This window comes from Anser brachyrhynchus (assembly GCF_964034855.1).
Source record: "Anser brachyrhynchus genome assembly, chromosome: 15".
Classification (NCBI taxonomy): Eukaryota; Metazoa; Chordata; class Aves; order Anseriformes; family Anatidae; genus Anser; species Anser brachyrhynchus.
In genome coordinates, this window is record NC_137733.1 from 1,523,619 (window position 1) to 1,535,199 (window position 11,581).

At 40.1% G+C, this 11,581-nt stretch overlaps 1 protein-coding gene across 6 annotated transcripts in view; it reads left to right on the plus strand.

Annotated features, from left to right (window-relative positions):
• Positions 1-11,347, plus strand: part of LOC308178411 (uncharacterized protein) — a 112,588-nt gene extending 101,241 nt beyond the window's left edge. For all 6 annotated transcript variants that reach the window (XR_013939742.1, XR_013939744.1, XR_013939745.1 and 3 more), the window contains 2 exons: positions 6,226-6,597; positions 7,905-11,347. Coding sequence is in view for 1 of the 6 variants with exons in the window: in XM_080556999.1 (XP_080413125.1) it covers positions 6,226-6,344 (119 nt within the window). In the remaining 5 variants the exon portion in view is untranslated. The remainder of the gene's footprint in view (positions 1-6,225; positions 6,598-7,904) is intronic.
• The last annotated feature ends 234 nt before the right edge of the window (positions 11,348-11,581 follow it).

The following is an 11,581-nucleotide window of genomic DNA, read 5'->3' on the forward strand; positions in this document are numbered from 1 at the left end:
TAATATATGAGTTGGATGAGCAGTATACTGTACTTTGCAGCGCACAATCAATAATACATTTTCATGCTCAACTTTTTAATCCGCGTACAAACTACATCAAAAATTTTACGCTAGACTGACCATGAGAATCAATAATAGAGAAAGGTTCCCTCTTCCCCTTAGTACAGTTTAATGAGAAGCGTAATGATTTGCAACATCATTTAGTAAACAAATTCTATTATGCATCCTCTGGAAATGCCAAGTGGAAAATCTTGTTTAATATAGTAATATAGTTATGAATTTTCAAAAACTGGGAATGCAAAAATTAATGTTTTCATATGATTGTAATGCTTCAATTAGTCTATTGTACATATAAAAGCTAGGAAAATAGTTTACTCATATCAAGCCAGGTCCGCTCCTATTATTTACTACTTGTGTCATTATAGTATATAAAAGCCTCAACAAAGAGGTCATGTTCCAATATACAGGACAAATGATTGTCTCTGGCTTCCACTGAATTTATAGCTGTGGTCTTGTATAAGTTTTTTATATGTTTTCGGTTAGATGAAAGTGTTTCTGTGAATGGAAATGTGGCACTAGCTAGGAACCTATTTGTAAAATAGCATGTAAAAATTTCAGTAACATGCACAAAAGTTTTAAACACTCATTTCTCTGCTGAATCATGTAGCAAAGTTTTATTACAGAAGTTTTTGTGCATTGGTAGAACATTTGCTCTGATAAAAAAGGAAGATCAAACTTTTTCTAATGCAAGTTGACCACATTTCTATCTTGGGCTTGAAGTCATTAATTCCTTCTTGCTGATTCACAAGTATTGCTCTGTTAGCAGTACTTCAGATCCCCCTGGACTTCTGCTACTGTTTTACTGCATCACCAATTATTTGTGATGTATTATTAATTATAGGTGATCTATACCTGCACCACTTCTGTGGCTGTTTCTGGTAGTTCTTTTAAACAAGAAGCTCCTGTAAATAGTGGTTTTTGTTCCTCTGTAGCAAGTTGCCAGCTGTGTAGTATAAGATGATTTTTATTCAAACTGTTTTGAAAGTGCCAATGTGTTCACATCCACCCTGGGCTACTGGATATGCTCACACACTTTTGAACAATGACTGGGAGAGAAGGTTGGAAGCAAGAGACACCAAACTCAATATTATCTGATTTTTGCCTTCTGCAAAAGAAAATATTGCCTTTAGTACTGAACAAAGATAGTTAGGGAGAGCCAGTCTTATTCTCCTTAGAGGGGTTGTTATCCTTTGAAGCTAAGGTCTATGAAAGTATAAAAATGAGTTCTGGTAGAGCTGGGATGGGGATTGTAGGAGGAATAGTTTGCTTACCTTGGTGTCTGGTGGTCACCTCCGTTTTGTTTTTTTTTCCTGTTATTTTGTGAGGTGTAGCATTCAACTGTGATACTTTGACCCTACTAAAATCAGTAGCATATCACCAATGCAACTTGTGGTCCCTAAATTTGCCTTTGTGTGATGTCTGTGTGACGTAAACATATGAATATGTTGGGAACAATCCTGCTGTAGTACCATAAAAAAAGATATATTTTGTATTAAGTTAAAAAAAAATCCAAATAAGCAAATACTGTAACTTTAGCATTATCAAAATCCCCAGAAACCCTGATGCATATGTCCCTCAGCAGTGTATCTGACTACACGTGTGGGTGGGTGGTTCTGGCTGGGTTTTAGCCAGCTCGGGTGGGAAACTTCCCTGTGGAGAACTGAAAAGCAAAATTCAACTTCTTTCATTAACATGACAGAACAGTAGAAGCCAGCTTCTACCAGACTGGGATTGGTACCTGAAGATAAAGCTGTATTTCCTTATCTCTGCTCACATTTCCCACATGTGATAATTTTTGCAGAATCCTACTAAAGAGGCAACTAAAATACCGAGAAAACACATGTAACAGTTGTTGAAGGAAGCAAATAAAAAAAATCAAGAATTTCTCACAAAGTAATTTTCTTGTTTTGCAGTCTGCATACTTGATGCCTCTGAAATTCCATCATGAGGACATAATGATAATGTGGCTTTTTATGTTGTTTGTCTTTGGGAATGCACCCCCAGCTGGGACCCCAGTTGCAGACACATCCAGGACAGCCTGCACTGGTAGCTGAGATGCCACTAGCAGTGAAATCACAGGAACAGAGTTCAGCCCTTCCCAGATGCTGGGTGAGCTCGCCTCCACCCTGTGCAGTACACCCACGCTTGTCCTGCATTACCAGAGGTGTAGCTCAGGTAGTAACCGAGGTGCCAGTTGGGAGTGAAACCCTTGGTTTCCTTTATGTCACTGGAGAGAGACAAACACCCCCAGAGTATGACTCAGACTCCAATCTGCTAATTTTCTGGAGGTGTCTGCCTATCTGCATTTACTATTGAGGGAGTACAAAATGACTATTCTCCTAAATTAGGTATTCTGCTCAGATGCCTAAAGCTGGAAGAATGAATCCATATTTGAGTCCTGAACATGCTTATAAAGGTGAAGCTGAACTTGTTGTCATTATCCAAGGTATTTAAAGTCATCTCTACTGTGCCTGCACGCTAGCTCTCAGCCCTGGTTTCAGTATGTCAAATGCAAGCATTTACATTTGCATTTCCACATGGATGTGGTTGGACACAGGTAATGGTGACAGCCATGAAAGAGTGCAAAGTTGAGAATAGAGGTATTACATTTAATGACAAAACTGGGGCAGGAGCGCAAGAATCTGACAACTTTTCATATGGTAAATCTAGTAATCCTCAGGAATGAGATTCTCTCACATAATTACTGCAAGCAGTCAATTACTTGTGTTACTTCTGTTCAGTAATTAACATTTTGAACTTGTGTGGTGCTGCTTGTAAGCCTCCAACCCTGAAGCCCAAGTCAGCTGGCACCTTGCAAGACCAAGACCTTTGCTAGGAGAAAGAATTATCAGTGGTTCTTTCCAGAAATTATAAACTTTGCTATAGGGTGCTTGCTTGTGGCACACACAAGACTGTCTCCTCCTCTCTTTTCTCTGGAGTAATTAATCACCATTACCGTCCTCTTTAAAAGAAAAAACTTCACAAAAATCCTTGATGCATCTCCAGACAGAGGTAAAATATGTTTATAAATACTGTAATACAAAAACTCCCAATCCTGAAGGTTAACTGTAAACTTGATGTTTTTGTCATTCTTGTTTTTTGTACCAGTTGTAAAAACTGTAGGAAGAATACCTTGGTTTGTCAGGCTGCATGGAAACTTGTGCGATCCCTTACTCCTTTGCAGAGAGCGTTGCATGGCTGCTGTCCAAGCATTACCTGCTTTTAAGTAACGGCAGATCTCTCTGTTTCCGTCTTTCCTCTGTTGTCTTCTCCCCCGCAGTAGTTGTTTTCTTGACCGTACTAGATATTTGTATTCATTGCTTATCTTCTTAAAAATGCTAACAAAAGGGTTTTCTCTTGATTTATATATTTCTAAAGTGATTCCGCACAGTGATCACCATGGATTAATCATTTGACTCCATCAGCAGAAAGACCCCAGTGTTAACTTTCAGCACATGCGTATCACGGTTATTATTGCATGCCGGCAAATTCATTTGGGGCTGAATGAAAGCAGTAGGTGTCATCCAGAAGAGCTAGTCTGCAATGAAGTTGCTTTTGTTTGATCACTACGGTGTTGGTTAAAATTAGTGTCAGCCCCAGTACTGCTTGATTGCTGGGTGCTGCAAATTCAGGAGAATTAGAGTTGTTTAAGTAGTGGATAGACTGTGGTGATTCAGCACATATTCTGCCTTTGTTCTTTTTGCAGTACCCCCACATGAAAACCTAGTTTTCCTACTTTGCCCATGGAGAGACAACCTATTTTATTTCTTTTAACCACCTCCAAATGATGTCTCTTGAGACCTCTTGGAGGGGGGGGGGAGACCTATTGTTAGTTATAACCCACTCTCTCTCTGGTGTATTTTCTGAAATCAAGGGCTGATGAAGTCAGATGACTTAGCTCTGTCTCTTAGCTCTGTCACTTCAATCTTAGCTTTACATTCTCTAAATGGGGGTGGAGGGAAGAAGGGTTGAAAAACATTGCTTAAGTACTTGCAGAAGAAGAAAAATGGCATTACTAGATTCAGAAACTTTATGCTGTGTTTAAGACACTCACACTGATTCTTGGTCTTCAGTGAGAATGAGGGTTTTAAAATCTGCTTCCATCAACACTTACCTCAGGGAGGGATAGGTACTTGGTCCCACTTTGTCTTCTGACTTAGATTATGATTTACCAGTCAGGGGGAAATCCAGTACAGCTCTGTCCTGGCCATCACTCCCTTTCCCTCATGCATATTGCTTTAGTGACCAGATTATCCCGAAGTGAGTCAGGGCAGATGATTAATCTGGCCAAAAATAAACTTGTGCCTTGGGCTCACTTTCAGATAAGCAGTGGTCACAGCCCCGTGCAAAAGGAGAAGTGAGAATCTGCAGGTTCCTCCTGTGCAGGAGCAGGAGGGCAGGCTGCAGCAGCACCGAGGTCTTAGATCTGCTGAGACCAAGGGAAAAACTACAAATTTAGGCGTCTGAAGTGGGAATGCAGACTCTTTAAATAGCCACTAGGCACAAGGATTCCTTTCAAAGCTCTTCCAGTGTGACTATCTTCAGCAGCAATGTATTAATAGTCTGCTAATTTAGAAAAGTACCAGTGGCAATTAACATTGTGTAGTGACACCCTTTCAAGGGTGGAAGTGCTTATTCCCATGGTGATTATGTTATTGCATAGCACAGCTTTTGCTGCTATATGTTTGTTCATGCAGCACTGCACTTAATCAGGAGCTCTGAAATTTCTATCAAGTGAGGAGTTTTGTTAAAACTTTGAATTTTTATTTTTGCTTTGTTTTTATTTGTTTTTGTTGTTTTTAAGTGGTTTGCTTGTCAGTTGTTCCACAGTAAAGTTGTGTGGGGAAGGAGGCCTGGCTGCTATATAACACAGGGAGGCTGTCCCGCACTCCTCTCCAGGAAACCAGGGATGCTGGGCAGAATGGACCCTCTTGGGAAGCCCTTGGGGAGACCCATCCAGAGTGTTGGGTCTGCACAGTGGTGATGCCATGTGCTTTTCCAAGGCTGCATGCCTTGTGCTTTTCCCCCAGATATTCACTGGTTTCAAATGCACTCTGATCTTCCCCCATCCACATTTGTTTGCTTTACTCCAAGGTGCACAAATACAGAGACAAGACTGGTGCAGAGCTCTCCTGCCAGTCAAGAACAATGCAGGGACTCTTCTCTATCCCTCGTTGCCTGTGTGGACATAAAACTTTGCTCCCTCCAGTTTTCCTTGTCTCTCTTGTTTGGTACTTTATGTATGATGATGTGGGCCAAGGGATGGATTCCACCTTGCTTGTGTCTATTCAATTCACATTGATTCACCCAGGAGAACAAGCCACCCTGGGGTCCACCAGCTATTTAGATACTGTTCAAGGCTTCACACTGAAGCTGTTCAGCTATTGTGCCTGTCTACCCTCTCATCAAGTGGCAACTGTAGGGCAGAATTCCTTCAGCTCAGCCTTCTTAGTGCCAGCACAGGCTCCTTCCACCAGCCCTGCTCTGCTGCTACGAGAGAGGGAAAGGAGGCAGCCCTGGAGAGCACCAGCAGCAAGGGGCCATGGTGCTGACTGTCAGGCCAGATCCGGATTACCGTGTGCTGTGGACGTTGCAGGTCAGATTAAAATACTCGGAAGGATCAGTGTGGCTCATGGGCTGTTTTTGACGTTCTTGTCATTGAAAAGTATTAGGAGTTGTAAGAAGGACTAATGTGAGCTTATATTTTATAAATGATGTTGTAAGTGCTTTGTTAGGGAAAGCAGAATTTGAAATAGCTATGCTATTTTTGTCTTTTTTTTTTTTGGTGTTGTTCATTGCAGCAAATGCCTGTTACGTCTCCTGCACTGAAAAGCAAGCTTTGTTCCTCCCCTTACACCAATTCAATTAGCCTCATCTCCTCTGCTCCCATTTTATAAGCAATTCAACAGGATAAGACAAATCCTTCAAATTGTGCTTATATTATAAACACTACCAAGGAGTCTTGATCAGGAAGGAAATCTAATCTCAATTTAAAGTAAGCTGGTTAACAGCAAATATATTTATATTTATAGATATTTATAGATGAATGGTGGTGGGTAAAGGAGTGTGTCTGCATAATAGAATTCTCATTATAAGATGTTTTCCACCCAGAGATCTCAATGTAACTTGCAAAGAAATCTAAGTGATGTCCTTCGTTTTTCTTAGGCCAAAGAACAAACCTGAAGCAACTTCTCAAGGGCACGCAGCAACTGGTGGAAGAGCTCTGCAGTTGGATGTCAGATTTGTTTACCTTAGGCATCTTCCATCTTCGCCACCACTGCTGAATCAGTCTTCCTTTATGAAGCACGATGTCCCCTTTGCAGTAGGCAGGTATCATTGGCTCCACTTTGTGCATAAGGTACAAGAGACTTGGGCAGAGTGTCAGTATCAAGGAAAGCCACACAGAAGGATCGTTTTCCAGTGTCATATGAAGCTGGAATTCTTTCTTAGGCTGGAAATGTGAGACGTGCTTAGGAGCAGTGCCTGGCCTGGGAAAAAGAAATGCACCCCTCCCACCTAAGTACCACTGCAGTCCAGGTAATGTCTCCTCCTCTGTGCAACATGGTCTGAGCAGACCTAAAACGTGCTGTCCAGTAAGCCTGATTTAAGTCTGTAAGAACAGGAGCAGCAGCAGAGCTACAATACTGATAAAGGGCAAAACCCATTGGAAATGTAATTTTATTAGCTCTGCTGTTCTTTTACACAGAAAGGAAAAAAGTTTGGAACTGACCTTATTGTCTTTGATAAAAGGAGGGAAAAAAAATCTAAAAACCATTGGCTGCAATTGGAGGGTTAGCTATACCACTTGCAATTCATTTTGATTTTCTTGTGTTTGCTCTTTCTTAGCTTTTTATATGTAAATGTATATGGATATTTTGGGTAGATTTTGTAGGTTGGGTCAAGCAGGCTGAATAGCATAAGCAGTGAGGATAAAATAGTATAAAAAGGATGATATCTTGATATTTGCATTGTCATTTTATATAAAACTTGGCATTCTGAAGTATTTCATCTTTTTTGTCATCAAATCGCTGCAATTTTTGGAAAAAAATCTCATGGGGGAGTATGTGGACATTTAAATTTAGCATTAGAGGTCATTTAACAATATTTCTGAGACTTCAGCTATTTACTTTTCTGCTCTTAAACCCTCCAAGTTTACACTTCTTGCTCTACGCTTTGTTGATACTAGAATTTTGCTTGCATTTCAAAATGGATTGGGAAAAATGATATTTCAATGGTTCCCTCTTAATTGTTGTTCCTTTAAAGACATCATGTCTGGTTCAAGGAGGCTTATCTGCAGACTGCTGGGCTCTGGAGGTGTTATCTAAAGGTGGTGTGATCATGTTTTCTCTTTTGTACTCTTTCCTGTGTAATCCATGGTGGTCTCTGGTACTGGCCACTGCCAGTTTTATTGGTACCAGTTTCTGCTGGAACCCTTCCAGATCATATTTAAATCAACTCATCAAAACTAAAAGGAAAATCCCCCAAATGATCAAGAAACTGCTAGCCTTCTCCCTCAAGCCTGTGCACTCTCCCTCTGCTCTGTTTTGAAGGTGTTTCCCATTCCGCAAGCCTGCTTCCAAATCCCAGTAAGGTTTTCTGAGAGCCAGAGGAGAAGGGATATGCGATACACACATCTGATGCAGTGGGATTTCAGGGTAGTTTGGATCAGGCTGTGGTGTCCAGTCGCTTTCTATTTGCAAACTTTTTGCTTGTTTATGTATTTTAAACCAAATGCTTGCTTTGCTGGAAGAAGATTGAGCTTTGAAAAAATAAGATGGAGTAGTTCGTAGAAAAATGCTCACTGAAGCATGGCATTGCTGACAGGTTCGGAATTTGTTTTCCAGGTTTTAATCTGATAGAGCTGGGAATGAAACTGTTCAGACTGCTAGAAGCTTGAAGAAGAATCATAGTCCTTCAGCAGGAACGCGCTAGTCTCATCATTTCTTTTTCAACAATAACCAATACGTTTGCCATTTTAAACTTAAGTCTTTGCACTTGGTATACACTAATGAATTAGAGGCCATGGATACATGTTTTTTACACATTTTTTCTGTCTTACTACTAAACACTAAAAACTTGTCAAGCTCATAATCTGTTTGCACTAAAAATAGCTTTTATCATTGCAGGATACAACTTGCACTAGATGGGCATGATATTAATATCTCTTTTGTATGCCAATGGTAGCAAGAATTTCCTTGAGCAAGGTGATTGGGACACCGTTCTGTGCAGTTGTCATAGTTTAAAGGAGAAAGTTAGGAAAAGCACAATTTCTGTAGATCAGATAAAATGCTTAAAATGCCTATATGAGAAACTTTATTTTAAACTGGAATTCTAGTGATTTGCATTTTCAGAGTATAGTACAGGCATTAACAGAATCATAGCAAGCCTCTTTGAAGAGCAGTGTTAGGTGGATCCTTACATACTATTTACAGCATGCAATTGGCTCACTTATGCCCTGTAAATATTATAGAGCAAATGTTCGCCGTCTTGACTTATGAAGTAATACCGGGAATTACACAATTCAGTGTGTGCTAAACCTCTATCTGCTGTGAAATCAAGGCAACAATACTTTCCAGGCCAATTCTGAGGCAGAATAAGGAGAAACCTATGATGGGTGACTTTTCTGAAATAAGATTCTGGCGGGGTTTAATGACAACCTTTAGGTTGATGCCTCAGGACATATCTAAAATGTGTGCAGCCATTTGGCAGCTGTAAGCCTTATTGAGGGTTATTTCTTCCAATAATAAAAGGCAGATAAAAAGGGGAGTATAGATACCTCTCTTAGTAAGCAAGGGAAATTAACAAATTATAATGTTAAACTCAAGATCTGCAAAAAGGAGCAGTGGTCCATAACTCCTCTGAGCTTCTCAAAATATATATATTTTTTGCAAATGAAGCTCTATATAAGAATTAATTAGGGAACTTTTCAAGCAGTCAAAACTCATGCATGCCATTATAAATTTATCATTGCTGAGAGGATCTAGTTCTGCTGTCAGACATCAGGCTTATATGGCAGCCTGCACAAAAGAATATGGAATAAATACATTTTTTCCTATAAAGAACCCCAGAAAACTTGTTAGTAGAAAGCCAGACATTGTGTTTATCTTTTGTAAGGCATATCTGAGTAAACAACCCACTTAGCATTCAGCCATTCAAACCATTGCAGCAGATCCATTGCATTCCCACCCAGAATATGTGCAGTGTCCTTTTGAATGCTGTAGCGCATGTGCCCGACCCTCGATCTTCCCCACCAAAGACAGGAAGAAAGTGAACTGAAAGTAGACCATTACTATGAATGTGTATACACAAAATCCTATTGGACTGTAGGATCAGTTTACCATTCCATCATTTTTTATTTGGATTGTATTAACTGCAAACAAATGACTCTCACTTGTAACTTTTTAGGCTTATCTCACTCATTATAACAATTCATTTGTGATACTGTAATTATATATTTAATACTATCAAGAGGAATTGTGAAAGTCAGTGTTTTGTAATTCCTGGTTATTGCGTAGAGCTGAACACTCTGTGCTTCTACTTATCTCAGTAACTCAACAACTCAACCCCCATAAGTATCAGAATAAGAGCTGTAGAGAAGGGGGTTACGTATACTTTTCCTGTTGTGAATGGCATTCAAGGGCCAGCCAAAATAAAATCTGTATGCCTCTGAAGTTTTTTTTTTTTTTTTTTTTCCCCCACACTGTGCGTTATGTTAGTGAAGCTACTTTTTACTGAGGAACATTCTTTTTTCCTGCTCTTTGCGCTATTAGGTACCTTGTGTAGCTCAAACACCATCATACATAGGAAAATGAAATTATCATAGACTGAATAGTGCTACTGGCACAAGCTCCTGGGTGAGCTTGCACGTTGACCCCTAAAGAGCACTGGTGCATTAAGCAACAAGACATGAAGGGCAGGTGCTGTGGTACGTGTTTCCTGCTGCAAAGTGTTTGCATGGCCATGAGCTTCCATAAATGAATTAATCTTTCAAGTTAATGTGGTAATCAAGTGGTTTGAAGTTATGCAAAGGTTTCTGTGCCCTGCACAGCAGTGCTCTGTAAGGCACCGCCTCCTCCATCGACTGTGCTTGCTCATGTGCCCAGCACCCTGATGATGTTCTCCAGGAAATTCTGAGTGCCCTGTTTGTACCTGGTTTTGTGCTGCCCCTGTGACACCTCCATGGAATGACATTATCATTTCTAAATTGCTTCTTCTACATGCTTCTTTGTACCTTGTCCATCTACAAGGGAGTGGTACCTGCCACCTTGTTTCCAGCACCAGCAAGGAAAGGGCTGTACCTGGGTATTTGCATTGGCTATTCAACTGAGAACAAAAGTACATGCATACTTCTGAGAAAGCAGTTTTACGTTTTTCTTTGGCTCTTTGAGTGGGCTCTGAATTATCCTGTTGTCTTAGCTTGAGCGTTGAAAACCTCAAACGGATAAGAACTAAATACTGTCAAAGCTCACAGTCTGTCTTTCCTAATTCTGGGATCGTTTTGCAGCCAGATATCCTCACGTCCACATTGCAGGCTTGTTACTGGCAAGCCAGAATTGCCAGAAAATCATTCTTTACTTTCAGCGCATGTCTTTCATGTACATGTATTGTACTACTGCTGTGATCTTACTAGTTTGTCTGCTGTTGCTATCCACACTATATATCACCTGTAACAGATATTAGACAAAATTTCTCAGGAGCAAGACTTTGTTAGGTAACAAGTCTGCCTGATTTGATGTTATCATTTCTAACTGTACATTGAGCTGTATGGAGTTATTGCCTCATAAATACCTGTGAGTCCCCATGATGTTCTTATTTGTGTCTTCAGTTTACTTTTTTGTGAATAGGCACTTTCTCACATTCCTTTCGTTGGCATTCTCTCATGTTTCATTTTCTCGTGATCCCATGTTGGAAGGGTGCTTTTTTTTTTTTAATGCCATAAAGTTCTTTTTCTGATTTAAAACCAAACAAACAACAACACCAAACCTTAGAAGTATCAAAGGGTGTCTTTGCTGAAGATAATCCCTGTAGTATCTCCCTTTCTTGTTTGAAATATTCTCCACTTACTATAGTGAGTCCTCTGTGTGGATGTGGATGAACCAAATCCCTTAGAGGAACATCCTGAGCTTCTTCCGCAATAGTTCCTTGGTGCTCAAGTTCACATGGACGCTATTACCGAGACACAGAATATAACCATGCTTGGAGGAAATCAAATATCAGCATCCGTATGTCTGTACTGCACAAGGTTACCTAAATAAATGGCATTTGTATTTTTCTGCCATTCTGTACAGTCTAGTTTCCTTTCCTCATTTTGCTTTTATCCCACATCAAATTTGTTTGTGTTTCTGAAGCTTCATAATAAAATCAACCCAAGTTGTGCGGTACAATGCAGAGCTTTTCTAGAGTAACTCCACAGGACTGTTTCTGTCCATTGCTGGTAGCTAGAGAAAAGAAGAAAGAAAAGTCACAAACTTTCTCCTATCATTGACGTTCTGTTGGTGTAAATCACCCACAACAGCTCTTA